At 36.3% G+C, this 15,519-nt stretch overlaps 1 protein-coding gene across 2 annotated transcripts in view; it reads left to right on the top strand.

Annotated features, from left to right (window-relative positions):
- Positions 1-15,519, top strand: part of SEMA3C (semaphorin 3C) — a 121,866-nt gene that overhangs the window by 56,769 nt on the left and 49,578 nt on the right. For both annotated transcript variants that reach the window (XM_026868627.1, XM_026868628.1), the window contains 2 exons: positions 10,446-10,606; positions 12,970-13,032. In XM_026868627.1, coding sequence (XP_026724428.1) covers positions 10,446-10,606; positions 12,970-13,032 — 224 coding nt within the window. The remainder of the gene's footprint in view (positions 1-10,445; positions 10,607-12,969; positions 13,033-15,519) is intronic.

Here is a 15,519-nt window from a genome sequence, read left to right as displayed (position 1 = left end):
AATTCACTCTTTGTGTCAGTCTTCATGGTGCAAAAAAGAGTGAAATACGGTTACATTCTGTGTGTTTAAACAGCAAGCGTGCTACCCACTGAACACGACTCCCTGCGGGGCTTGAGCACAGCACTCCTACTCCCACTGAGCCAGACCAAGGGACAGCCTCATCTCATAAATGACACCTAAAGTGATAGACTCACTTCCAGCTTCCAAAACCAGAGAGAAGTAAGCTTAAATAAAATAATTTTTACTGCACAAGTGCTTGGAAGTATTTTGGTTTTGAAGCTGACATTAAAAAAAACCCAAGTCTTAATTAATTTAATATTGAAAATACTTGGGTTCGGGAACACAAACAGTGAACAGTGATGATGAAATTAGTAATTTCCAGTTGTGTCCAACCTCCAAAGTCCTCTGGGAGATGTGGCCAAACCCTTTGTCCAGTGAATCAGGTTGTGGCATTACACTAATTTGAAAAAAAAAAAAAAAAAAATCTAATGTGCATTCTGATGAAACCACACAGCTATTCCTCTGATGGGAGTGAGTGCATTTAATATACCAGAAAAATGTATTTCAAGGGAAAAAAAACAACAGGAAAACATTTAAGGATAGGCTTGACCTTTGCTATTCTCACAAACCAAACTTTCCTTGGCTTCAGGAGACGTCCCAAACACCCACATCCAGAAAGCAGCTTGCTTCCTGTCAATACAAAAGCTGGGTGGCCTCTTGGATGCAAAATCAGATTTAATCAAAGAGCCCAAATTAGGCTACAAGGAGTAATATAACCATACAGAAAAACAAAGAAATATAGGAGAGGGATTAAAGAATATTGTGGAGAATTATTTTGCTATTCTGTTATTTTTATTCTGGAAGTAAAAATACCAAGAGGAGATTTGGATTAATACGGTTGTGAAAGAACTGTGGAATCAAGTGTGGCTGTCTCTTTTGGTAAAGTTCGTTATCTCCAGTATAACGACCCTGCTGGCATCATGTTGGACTAGGGGTTCACTGAAGGTTCACTGAAGGGGGGATGCCATTTGTTGACCTCCAGCTGCTTTGTTTTCTCACATAGTGGAGCGAGAATAAGTGTTTCTTTTATCCTTCCCAGATGTAAAGCAGAGCTTGCTAACTTTCTAGGCTTGGTATATAGAGATGATTTCTGGATATACAGGCAAGACTGTACAGACTCCAGGTATATGAATAGCATTGACTGACATACTATAATGGTAGGAACAAGAAAACATGCTAAAAAACAAATCAGTAGTTTGATTAGTTGTATGTGATATCCACCATCCAACGTACCTGTTTGATTATTTTTGTTGTAGACAACTTGGCTTCTTTTACGAGCCTCCCTCTGTATTCAGAATCATCTGTGTCTAAAAATACCACCTTTTTAATTCACTGGTCCACTGAAATGAATTTATTAATGAAGTTCTTTTGCATGTGAAATACTTCCCTCCAAGCCTCCTTAAGCTCATAGCTGAGTAAATTTTACATTATTCTACTAAGGAATGAATAAAACCTAAGCACTTGGAATTTAGCTTGATTTCTTTATACTGATTTTTGCCTGATAGGTAATCCTAATTTGATTAAAATGATAATAATAATAATAATGAAACTGTAAGCAAGCTTGCATATACAAAGTTTTCCTTTTTTATACTGAGTAGTGGTGAGAAGTGACTGCCAAAGAAGGACCAATATGTTTTAAGGACTTCAGTGGATAGAGTGGCATGGCTGAAATAGCAGCTAAAGTTGGTAACATCAATAAAGGCAAGGATTACTGCAGCAGGGGCAGTAATGCCAACCCTAGATACAAAGAGATTGACTGAATCTCTGGGGAGGTTGCTCTTTGAAGGAGAGAAAGGAATATAATGAAAAGGGTTCCTCTGCCTCACCACAGTGAAGTGGGTTCTTACTTTATTACAGAAGCCATAATGAAATGTTTCAGTGGTTGAGCTGTGTTTTCTCAATGAGTTTTTATTAGCTCTGGCAACAAGAGTAATTCTGCAGCTTAGTGACAACACACTCAGAGAGAAAAAGAAAGACTGCGCATGTGAGTTGATGTGAAAAGCTTTTTCAGACAGAAAAGTTAATAGACTACTATCCTACTTTCATTATTTAAGGTGCTGATTGTTTTGCAACATTTGATAGTTTTTCATTACAGTTAAGAGGCAAGGTTGTTGGTACATCAATAAAAATTTATTAACACCTCAAAGCTTCACATTTGGGGAGTGGCTGTCTCTGTCATTTTTGCAAAGGGCAAATTACACCTTCACTGTCTACAGGTTACCTCAGTAAACCTGCAAAATACTTTTACACTGAAAGTTAAACTTGCAGAGAAAGACAATTCTAGTAGTAAACAAACCTCCATTTCAGCTAACTGTACTGTAACACTCTCAACCCTCCTCTCTCTCCCTCCCCAATATTCAAAAACATCCCAGCTGACATCATCTACTGCATCACTTTGTGGGGAGTAAATAGCCACATACTCAAACTTCAGCCAAAAAAGGTTTACTTTTATCACAAAAATAACAGCCTGAATGAGATGCAGAACTAATGAGAAGTCCACTCAGACCTCATTCTCCTCCCAGAGCTCAATCCACTAGATGCAAGTGGGATGGAGATGAATGAATTGGGAGAACAGCTTACAAGTCTCATGTTGTTGCCTGGTTCTGACTTGGAGAATAGCACTCACTTCAGTTTTAATTCATTGTTCAGACAGACAATTACAATAATTCACTTTCTTCCATTTCTCATATCTTTCCTTAAATTTGGATCAGAGAGTCTTGGTGTCTGCATACAGTCATGGTTTCAGCTGGACGGTTAGTCTGATAGCTACTTGGAACATTTCTTTGTGTGACTGAGCATTGCAGGAGGAAGCACAGCCATTCCCCCAATGACGTGATTGCTGGGCCACTAGAAAAAAGAGAGAAAACACAAGAGATTGCAATGAAAAGATATACTACTCCCAGAAGAAGTAAAATAATGTGAAATTTGTCTGACTTCTCTGCGGGTGTGGCTTTTTTTCTTATTCCGTCTCAAAAATAATGTCATACTTGGCAACTAAAAGCTTCTTACTCCTGCATCTGGAAAACAAAACCATCTCGAGTGCCAATGGCAAAGCCACTGTGTGCAACCAGGCTAGGGGTGAGACAGGTTGAGCTTGTGCAGCCCTAGGGAATTGGCAAGGACCCTCTCCATGTCTTTTGGAACGAAACAGAAGGGTAGACTCTGTGTAACTGTGCAGACTTTGAAGCATGAAGATTGCAACTCTTGGAGAGCAGTTTGTACACCGCAGAGCTGTTATACACAAGCTCTTCATACACAAGACATGGAGGAGACTGGCTCCCATCTGACGTGGCTAACTCAGCTGCCGTTATCTTAAACTCAGTTGGCCTGTCTTTACGACTCTCCATGGTTGCCAAAGTTGTATGTTTGGCTTTGAGACATGGTCAGGTTAATAATGGGCAGAAATGAGCAAAGTAATACTAGAAAAATCAGAAACCTCCTGGAAGGTTCTGTAGAGTGACAGTATTTCTGACATCTTCCAAAATAAAACCCAGAAATTGCAATTATATAAAGGGATAAAGTTGATGACTGGTAAAATTATAACTGCATACTACTTATTAAAAATAAGAAGCCCACTTTTCAATGTTTTTATTTAAATACCTTTACAGACTTCAGAGGAGTTATTCCAGGTCTACAGTGACATAAGTGAAGGAATAATCTTAAAATTATGCCTAGAAGTGTCTACAGCCTAGCGAGACTGGCGCTGGCTGGAGGGTGTGGGTGGTCTTACATAATTCTCAATGAAGGAGTCTCAATACTGGAATATTTGGCAAGACTTGGAATAGCTGTGTAACTGCAGTTTGGAAAAAGTTGACATATTTTTCCTCTTTCTTTTGGAATGGGGCTTCTGTTGTGGAATGTAGTATGATTTCATCATGACAATATCTGTGTAAGTAAAAAAAAAAATCTGCATTTTCTGCATTTTAATAGTGTCTGTTCTTCATAACGTAAAGCTTCAATAAAATTGCACTTAAGCTTGTAAGGTACATTGGGTTGATGAATGTGCCACAGAGCCATGTAAATACATTTTGCCACACACAAGTGACTTTCTCTTGTCGTGTGTTTGCCTTTGCTTAGAAAGCACATTTCTTCTGCACAAAACTGGCAGCTGCCCACACCTCAGTGGATCTGCCCCTCCTTCCTCATTCTTCAAGTATCAAATCACAGGTGAAAAATTCTCTGATAGTTTTTGATAGTTTTAATAAAACAGCACTCTCTCATGAGTGATTCCCCTTCCAGTACAACTTTTAAAAAGCTCCAAGAGCGAAAGCCATTGTGATCTTCTTAAAGTCTGTAATTTACCAGAATTTCAGGACTTCTGTGTGTCTTGTGAACTGTAAAAAAAAAAAAAAAAAAAAAAAAGACTAATCTACTGACATATGTGAATGCTCTGCTTAAGGTCAACTATTAACTGGTATGTCTTTTCCTATCAACACATGGTCCCCTTCACAAAGGGCTATTGAGTGTTTTACTGCTCCTAGTGTGTATGTTGAGCTGCTCAAGGTGACAGATTGTTCTTTAGACATGCTAGAGCTACCTCTGGGCCTGATTCTCCAAAGACTTCACCTTGGTGCTATTATTTATATTTATAAAAGACTGAACTATCTCAATCCAGTAATGTTTAAATACAATTTTCAATACATTTAGCAAATATAGCAACAAGTATTCGCGGTGTATATTTAAACAAGATCATATTTAGATATTGTTGACATCATGCTATTTACTCTTATTCCAAATACAATAATTAAGGTTCCTTCTAGCAAATTATACATTTTAGCTCTGGGCAAAGAGGGCTCCTGTTTCAGCCTATACTGTATGAATTCCCTTCTTCCCTGTCCTCCAAATGATCTTGTTAATTACTTAGCCTGTGATTTTATGAGCATTTGTATATCTATTTTCACCCCCTCATGCTTTTTTTTTTAATAAAAATGTAATTAAAAACCTTTCAGACAGATTCAGAAGCTACCAAGTGTGCACATCTGTGATTTCCAGTCCTTATAAACCTATTACCTTCTTATACAAAAAGCCAAATTTCATTCTAACAGCATTTTAAAAAGTGCTAGGACTTCTCATGCGTGAAGGAGAGATAAAGAGATAAAGAAAAGGTCAAAGGTCCACTTCAGCTTTTTGGGCCCCGTGTGGTTAAGGCACACAAGGGACTGACTGGTAGCACATCTGGCTGCTTATGGCTTTTTGGCTGAGCGACTGCATACCCGTTCTTAATCAGCTTCTCTTGAGAGCTGGCTGAGGGCTGGGTTTTAGTTTGAACACTGCATGAGCAGTGGCAAAATGGTTTAACAGCTCGGTTATCTCACCCCCTTAAGTAGAAAGAATCAATACAGATTTCTTCAAAGAAAAGGAATATCAACAGTGCAAAGGTGACTTGTTCTGGGGTTTTGAAAGGAAATATTGAGACTTCCCTTGTTCTCTTCCCATGCATAAAATTAAAGAAATAGTCACACTGTATCCCCACAGAGTTGAAAAACAGTATTATAAATAGCATACTTTTTCCACAGGTACTATGTAAAATATGAAAATAATACATTTATTTCATCCATGTCTTTACACTAAAAAATCAGAAATGAGGCCAAGAAAACAATAGTTAAAATTATTAGTTTCATATGAAATGTGATACCTTTTAACTAGATTTTTTTCCCCAGTGATTTCTACTAATAAGATACAAACCAGATAAGTTAATCAATACAAAGTAGAAAGAAAAAGATGTAAACTAAATTAAAAAAAGAGCTTTTCTTCTGGATGGAGCATTTTTTGTAATGATTTTTTTGTAACTTTGCATATACCTCTGATTCCACTCACATTTTTAAAGTATATAACCATCATAAATGTATATATACAAATATATATGTTTATATATATATAAACATCATTCTACTTAGATATTTATTTATAGGAAATAGAAAGTGAGATTTTACATTGCAGTTTCACACTTGTCATGGGCTGCCATACTTGTTGCACAAACTGAAAGCTGAATGAGGCGTAAGAGAGTCTTGCAGCCTCCTTAACTATAAGCTATCGTTGTCAAGTGTACTGCGAGATGTACACAAGAGCTTTCATTGGTCCACCCCATATCCCATGGGGGAAGAAAATAAACCAGCATTGTATTGCTAACTTCCAAATCACTAAGGCTACATAAAATCCATTCCAATTTGGGCAGCAGAGGTTCCCTGAGGAGATGGAGCCCATCTTTCTGGAAAGCTATGTTTGTCCCTTTCACCATGATGCTGCATGTGAAACTGGATTGTTATCCCTTACATCCTGCTTTTTTTGAGGCACATACACGAAATCTCTGTTTCTACTCTGAACGTCCTCATAAACAACCTTCTGAGACTGAATCCTTACGCCAGCAGGAAGGAAAAGTAAAACATATTATTTCTTGTACTTTACCACAGGGGATCCAAAATAAAAAGCTTGATAAAGCATCCTAGATTTGCTCAAAGAAGCCCTGCCAGGCTGGAAGCCCGGGGATGCTATAGAGCAGAGACAACTGCGTGCACTCTCTCACGTATCGTGGTTTATCCACAGCTTATCAGTGGATAAACTCAGTTCTTTGAACTTGAGCTGGGCATGCTTGCATACCATGACTGTAGCTTACCAAATTCTGCAAAGTAAAGATATTTCTTGATTTTATTGAACTTTTCAGTAACAAGCGGTTATGTAGGTCTTCAAATAGGAAATAAGCTTATTTTGGGAAGGTCCTACTAAAAATTGTATTAGTTTCAGGAACACGCATCAAACATTCATATCAGTATAAAATGTCTACCAAGGAAGTCACTTATGTTAGGGTCTTATTTTACATATTAGGGATTATATTCCTTATGTTAGGAAAGTCAGGCTGTGTTTTCAGCATTGTGACACCAGTGAATTTGACTTAAGGAGTGATGAAAGATTGATGTTGAGTGATTAAATAAGATGTTCAGAAGACTACCTGATAAATGGATCTAGCTCATATACTCTTACGCAGGTTGGACAATCTGGGTATAACAGGCTGTTTGAGATATCTCCACTGGATTTCCAGTCTCTAGTAGCTGTAATTTGTTTTGTTCTGGTCAACACAGTGAGTGTTATAAGGTTTTTGTGATGTTAATATTAGATACTACACACATATTTTGTTGTTTCTCCTGTGAATACACAACTTTTTTAAGAATAATGCTTGCATTAACTTTTTTTTTTTTTTTTATGGTGGATTAAAAGGATCCAGCTTCTAGTAGAGTAGGTGTTAAACTGTCTAATTGCCAGTAAACTGTGCACTGTGTACGGAGAAAACTCCCAGTCGTTGGGATCTCCAAAGTGTGCAGTTCAAATAATAATAGCAACAGTTTTTGGGAGAGACTTCATTGAAGCTTTTGTTTTTCATTAAAAGGGAGAAAAGCTGTATATAACCTGTCCTCTAAAGTCACATTTCTAAAACTAGGGATGAAGTTGGTATGGGCTTTATCATTCAGGAAAGCCAAAACTAAATTCACTGACTGATGAAAAAAGTATGAACAAAGATTATTATTGTATCATTAAGGATGTCAGTTATTTGCATATGGAATATATTATAATATTTTGTTTCATTGTCAAACAAAATTGTTAATATTCATAGAGAGCTGTCCACAACATCATTCTCCATACAGGGCTTATTGCCTTGAAATGTTGGTTCAATCCCCATAGCATAGAACAAAATCTGGTTTGAAGATCAGTAAATGTTTACATCATTTTTTACAAAAACTTTTGGAGGTGAAAAAAGAATGTGGAAGATCTTACAACATCTTTCCAGCCACCATTCTTTCCATGTAACAACACACAGGTAGTAAATCTTTAAAAAATCAAATTTTCTTGGATGGTTGCACAGTAAATTTTGCTAAATGAAAATTTGATCAGTTACAAATTCCCTTCCCACTTGCTTGAGGAGCCCTACGAGGCTAATAAACTGTAAGCTTCAGCACTGAAAGAAATAAAACTAATAATCTGTATGCGAGTATTTTGTTTCAGGGCTTTCCTTCCTCTCATGAATGGTGTTGAGTTTCTGTAGTATAGTGACATGTCATAAGGTATTCTCCTCAGCAGCAGCCTGAAGGAGGCAGATTTCCCTCCAGGTGCTTTAGAAATAATAATACTGTTGCAAAAAGGTTACAAATCCTGGAAAATAATGGATTTTAATAAAAGAAAGTTGTGGAAATCAAGTATCTGTCGCTATTTTCGTCTCTTGCTTAAACACAGTCATCATGATTTGATCGTCTTTTATGTCAGTCATGATTTATTTGTTGTCAATCATTGTCAGTCCCTGAAGCAATAAGGAGGGGCATTATATTGTGCAATCACAGAGCTCACATTTACCCGGTGTTGTGCAGGCAACTGCTGCCTCTCCCAGTTTATATGTGCTTTCCTAGTTTATCAAATGTATGGTAGGAGAAGGTTCAGTTTCACCTTACAGCTGCCAAATATTACAATAAACTTAATGAGGCCCCCAGGAAAAGGGATGAACACTCACTTCTCAGGCTTGTTATAAAAGGTCAGTCTGAGAATTTCAGAGAGGGCAAAGGGACTGCATTTTAAGGGCACTGTGCTGGTGTCATTGAAAATCCTACCTAAAAACTTACAGGGAGAATTTTTTTAAATAAAGTAAAATAATTGATATGTGTAAAAATTTCATGTATATTTGATGAGTTCTGTTTCAGTTTAAGCTTTTAGGTGCAGACTGTAAATCTTCGTTGTATATTTATCTTTTGCTGAGGAACATATGAAATATTATTTAAGGTTTTTTTAATATTACCATAAATAAATGCATGTAGTCAACCTTTAGCTCCTGTCACATGACTAAGTGAATCAAAATATTGTATCTTTCAGTAACTGAAGATATTTTTCATCCACCAATGAAATTATTTTAAAATCATGATAAAAATTAACTGGAGTTATGTATCATGTTTATCAATGCAAATCATATTCTGATAAATGTTCTTTCAGTCATTAGATCTCTAGTAGACAGGTTTAAGCCACAGGACTGCAGCCTTTGCCTGTATGTTGTCTACAGCTTGTCAAAAATTGCTCTCAAAGTAATTTTCAAAGAAAAAAAAAAAAAGTGTTTTACAGAAAATGCATACTTGAGGAATTTTTTTTTTATTTTAACAGAGCACATATCCTGAAATATTTTTGGTTTGAGAGTTTTGTTTTCCAAAATATCATTAGCCCATGTTAATCTATCAGTTGAAAAGTCTTAGATGACTAGTTTTGGATAAGACATTTACAGTTTTCTATAGGGAACTAATGAGTGAAAACTTTGCTGTTAGAAAAAACTAGGCTTTAGTGACAGTGACAAGCCATGTCATCCTAGACAAAAAATTTGCAAAGGGATGTGGACTCAGTTCTCAGATTTATGAATAAGAATTATAGAAGGGCTTAATATTCCTATGTACTATGTATTTGCCACCCTTTTAGAGTCACAGGGAACACAATCCAATAATAATGCTCATGAGGAAAGAAAGCATAATTATATGTTAAATATTTGAATAAGGACAAATTGATTATAAAAGTTTTATTTTCCCATTCACTGTTCTTGAGAAATATCCCTTCTGTAATTACTGAAAATAATACTGAAAAAATAATCTGAGTGGGGGCCAAAGCATATTGGCCAAGCAGAGACAGGAAGGACGAGCTTTCTCAAGGGCAGCAAGTAATACTTATATTGCAGATATTTGTGCTAATCCTGTAACAGGCCTGATCCTGCACTACTGACATAAAAGGATGTTTTTCACTTCATTGAAGAAAGTTTTACGTGGAAAAATAGAGCTAGTTTTACAGTTCTGGTAGTTTAGTCCAAATCCCGTAAACAAGAAGTTGAATAAATGGACACATTTAGGCTAGAATGAATACTTCTTTTTCCTTTCAATTCAGCCTCGCATGGTACTGAAGAACTAAAATAATAATAATAATAATAAAACCTACTCAGTGAAGCACCCGATTAGGAAAATAAAGTGAACTGTTCTTACGTAGTTTTGATTGATCTTGTGGGTTTTCTGCTGTCATAAACTTCAAAATATATCAAACACATTGATTAACTTAACATATGATCTTCCTTAAAAGCCAAAGCTGTAAATAATCATATCCATTAAAGTAAGAATTGATTAGGTGAATGAATAACAGCAGTGCCTGATTTTTATGATATGTCTAGCTACTTAATGTACAAAAGAACTGCATTCAAACTGGGGAAGGAAAACTTGTTTTAATTTAAACACTGCATTATTACCAAGTGTCTGATAAGCATTTTTCTTCTCTTATTGACCCCACTTGTGTTCAAAGATGCTTTTATTTAGAAAGAAATTCAGTTGTGAAGCGAGAACGGCAACTGAACTGCTTTAGTAACTTCTTGTCTTTACTATTTTCAGAGCTGCAGGAAACTAAGACCTCCGAATATCACAGAATATCCCACAGTCCCCTGGATTACAGGATATTATTCATGGATGAAGATCAGGATCGGATCTACGTGGGCAGCAAAGATCATATTCTGTCTTTGAATATTAATAATATAAGCCAAGACCCTCTCAGTGTAAGTTCAAGATATATTTTGAGAATCCAAGGTTGCTTTACTACATGCTTTTCTTTGTAGACAGAAAATGTATATTTAATTATTTTGCAGCAGGCAAAAGTCCAGGCCCTCACTTTATTGAATTGTTATTCCTTGTTTTATGTGTAAAGCAAGATGAACAAGCTATCAGCATGGCTGCTCCTCACACACTGTTTAGAAACTGACCTGTTTACTCCTTTTGAAGTGACATGGGGGCATGGCTTGCCCTCATAAGGAAATTTTGTATGGGTTGATGGTTTCCGTTTTTCTCCAAGATTTAAGATAATTCAGAGATACAGTTTTAAGAGAAGCCTGTAAGGAAGAATAAGATACATCCTATCCTTTCCAGGCCTATATATTTTTGGTTTTTACTCTGAAGACTAATCTCTGAACTATTTTCCAATCTTTTGTTATGTCTGTGTCAGCCCTTGCCCTTCAGTTGGGTATCTGAGATACCTCTTATCTGTGTTTTTTTGGACACTGTGACCCACATCTCCCTCTTGACGTCACCTCTTTTCTGGCTTTATCAGGATGCCATTTTATAAGGACTCTCTGTTTCCAACCTCCTCAAATTTTAGTAGGCAGCCTGTATATGAAAATAATCAAATTGTAACATGTTTAAAGCACTTCCACAGATTTCTCTCTTATCTCCAGTCCCAGTTCAAATCCAGCTTCTCTGCTTTTACAATAGGTGGTCTACAGAAGTACTTGTGTGCCCAGAAGCCAGACTGTTGAGATATTACTTCTCTACAGACTTTGCCTTGCTTATCTCTTCAGATTATCACAGCCACAACACTACCTTAAAGAGTACCATAAAAGCCTTGTTCTACCAAATTCATCTGATCCTTTAATCTATGGACTTTATTACTGTACCTCAAGAGTACTGAGGGGCAGAGATATCCAGCTTGCAGCAGTGAAGTTAAGTGGCTTCCTTAAGAGGCAAGGCTTTTAATGTGTCAGGAGAGAGAGAGAGGCCCCACTGGAGGGTGATTAAGCACGGTTAAATTAGGCTTTTCTCTGAATCACCCTCTGGACATGCCTGTCTACCTGAATTGATTGTGCAGGGAGTCCGGGGAGGCTAACTCTAACTTACACATTGAAATCAAATGCCTCTCGTGTGACGGCGTGAACACGTCCTTCCTTCTCCTAATGGTACAGAAATCTTCCTCTGAAAAGAGGTCGCCTACTCTGAGCTGAAATAGCTTGTGTGACCTTTTTACTAATTCCCATCTCACCCGTGATCCAGCCGCCCTTGTCTGGGAGCTTGCTCTGGGAGCTTGTCTGGCACGCTCCAGCCTTCCCTGAGCAGGTCAGTTTTAATTCTGCACAGAGTTCGGTTAGATAGGAAGGCCTTTGCTGCATGAAATATATTCTGCAATATAAAGCAGTGAGGCATCTCAACAGTCTATTTAGGCCTGGAAAAACTAGAATTTTTAAAAAAATCAACCGAAAGCAAAAGCACACAAAATTTTCTGGCAGTGAATGTGATCACTGCCAGAAAATGAGGCTCAGAATTAATCTGCAATTCCGCACATTCTTTTGTATGTTTATTTATTTGCTATTCTTATGCCTCTATAGAAACCCTATATACATATGTATACATACCTACAACTCTCTGCATATATGTGTATATGTATACACAGAGATCTTTTAATGCTATTATTTATGTTATCTTGAGGCTATATGTTATCAGGGTCTGTCACCTACTAAACTTCTAGGGAGAGATTTCTAATGGATGTCTTTTCTATTTCAAAATCAAAATAAATAATGGAAGAAGCTCAATAACTTACAGTTTTGAGTATAGATCAGATAAACATTCAGACATTGAGGTGTTTGTTTGTCAGTAAACTAGCTGTACTGCAAGATATCTTGGAAAGAAATCAAGAAATCAGCCTGAAATCTTAAGATTTTAAGCAGGTTTTACCATAAGATATTCCAACCTTTTACTGTTAAAACCAAAAAATTTTTACAAGAACCCTTCTTTCAATATTTTAATCTTCTGGTTTCTAGCTAGAGATTCAGTAGAAACAAAAAGGTAAAGACAGACAGTAATTTAGACAATGACAAAAAAATCTCTTATTTAGAAGAAAGATGTTTAAATAAATTATCTTTTCTTAAAATTATTTAATAAAACTAATTTATACCAGCCAAAAACATGGATCTTTATTTTGTTTACTGCATCTAAGACAGAAAGTTGTTTTCATTTATCAATGAATTTTTTTACTTATAATCGAGGGGTAAAAGATACCAAAATATTAACTTATGAGTATAACTTAGGAAGTGAAGTGTTTTGTTTAAACTATATAGTAAATATGTTACTAAAAAGATAACTTATTTCCTTACAGATTTTCTGGCCAGCATCAGCAAACAAAGTTGAAGAGTGCAAAATGGCTGGCAAAGATCCTACAGTAAGTTATAATCCACATGCACACACATACACAAATTACATACTTGGCAACAAAGTAAGAGCACCTTGAGTGCAGCCAAAACAAAATGGAAGAAGTGTTTGTTTTTCTTTGTAAGTGCTCTGCAGGCCAAACAATAAAGTCAAATTATTAAGAAACAGGCTGTGTAAACAGGTGAATGCACCTTCAGACTTTGACAGATGGAAAAAGATGCATTGTCCACTTTCACTCTTTTTTTTGTTACTAGTCCAACTAGGTGATAGTACTTTTCCAGATATGTCCTGGGGATGATGCTGCACAGCCTGCTGAGCTGTTGTTTGAGATAGGGAAGCACTCTGGCCATCTGCTTGCCCCAGGAAGATCTCCAGGTGCATGGTACCCACTGTCCATAGCCTGAAGACCCCAGACTCAGGAACAACACAAACACCTCTTTCCATTACCTCCACAAAACAATGCCCATATAAATATCTCTAGAAGGAGGTAAAAATGATCTCTGAAATCACAGGAAACACAGTGATGGAGAGATTACGTTGAGTCATTTTGCACTGCAGCTGATTATTCTCCCATGCAAATGCAGACACCTTCCAAAGGACCTAAATCAGATGGTAATTTCCCTATGCAATTTTTACGCGTAATAAGTAGAAAGGTATTTTGAAGGACCCAGTGAGTGGTACAACGCAGAAGATCCTGGCTTTGGCAGAGCTGTATATTAATGTGATTATCTTTCTAAAGTAATTTGAATTTGCAGTCTCTATATGCCTAGACAGAAGACAGACAAACTGTAAAACAAGAAGCAGAAAGTCACATTTCAATTCTATTCAGTCACCTTCTGACTTCTTAACAGTTCAACAGCACCTGAAGGTCTTTATCCTGCTTTTCTTTTTAGATCTTTAAATATAGCTATTTTCCAACTGATATTTTAGTATTAGAATTCAGATTCTAATCTGAGTTAGCAAATTGCAATTTCTCACTACTAAATTTATAAGAAAAAACAATGAAATTTTGCTTCTATTTTTATTTAAGGAAAAAACTATGGAAATCAGAAGCCTTCACACTAGGTACAATTGTCTTTGGAACATACTCCTCAGCATATATCTAGGATCATAAATAATGAAGTGATTGAAGGACTTAAGCAGGTGCACTTAACTATAGCTTTTAATTTCATAAACAACAGAATTAATGCAAAAGTCCACCGAATTTTGAATAAAAGCTGTTATTTATTTCAAAGGTCTCTGTGTCATGGCTAGTATTTTCGCTACACATTTTGTATTTTTAATTAAGCCTACAGGTGACCTGCAATTCAGTTACTGCAATGTTACAATAATTCACCTGGGTCCATTTTGTAAGAAAAATATGTGTGGGCTTTATTTTGAAACTCTATTGCAAATGCTGATGAACGTAAGGAAACCAGAAGGTTGGCCTACTGGAGTGTTGCTGTAATACTGCTTTTACAAAACTGTGGAGAGTAATTCACTATATGGCTGCACAGCAACAGAATGATTCTTTATGAATAACTATATTATGGTTGGTATGGCAACTTATCTGCTTTCTTTTCTGATAGCTGTGGTAGTGAAAAACAAGTATTTTTCCTATTGAATATCATATTTTTCTATACATCTTTACATCGTTCTGGTTACTGCAGCATGCAGTAAATTCTACAGCTAGTGGCCTGTTAAGTTGCACTAAATGGGAAAATAAAACGTATAACTTTGTTAATGGTGATTACTGTTCAGCCTAGTTACTATGTCAACTGCATCATCAACATTGTGATAGACTAGTTAAGGAATTTTCTTTTCTTTGAATTGCAAAAGTTTTTTAGTCTGAGTCATATTTCCAACATATAATGATATTCTAGGGCAAAACCAGGAAAAATGTAGATGATACTCTAAGCAGAAAGTAGTATGCAAAATATGTGATCCACGGGAAAAAAAAAACAAAGCTAAGACACTCCAAGATACTGGACTCTCTGGAGAATTTTTAATCTTGGATATTTAGTTGTAAGACTTTCCTAGCTTTTGATCATACTGAAGTACTCAAATGTTGTGCATTAGCAGACAGGTTTCTGGATAGAACGTCTGTTTTTACAATAGTTCAATTGTGCGTACAGCTAATATCCTGTAACATAGTTAATTAAGAATGTCCATGTGCATCAACTTTAACTGATTTTTTTTGATCCCAGCTGTGCATTGCAGAAGAAAAATTAAGTTCCAAAAATAGAAGTTTACACTGAGTTTCTTTGTATATGTCCTTCAGAATTTAAGAGAGAAAAAAAAAGGTACTGAACATCAGCTGCTGATCTCACTAAAATCAGTGATGTGTCTTATTGAAAGCTCACTGAAACAATGTGAAAAAGACATCCCAATGCTAAATCACTGTTTGCAGATTAAAATGTATAGCTCTGATTTAATAACATTCTTGTGAGTTTCACTCCTGAAAATCAGAAGAATTAAGAATTTCAAATTTAAAAAAAAAAAAAAAAAAAAGGGGGGG

Source organism: Athene cunicularia (assembly GCF_003259725.1).
Source record: "Athene cunicularia isolate RWA chromosome 1 unlocalized genomic scaffold, athCun1 chr1_part2, whole genome shotgun sequence".
Taxonomy (NCBI): Eukaryota; Metazoa; Chordata; class Aves; order Strigiformes; family Strigidae; genus Athene; species Athene cunicularia.
Note: the sequence above shows the minus strand (reverse complement) of the source record. Positions and strands in the feature narration are given on the sequence as shown.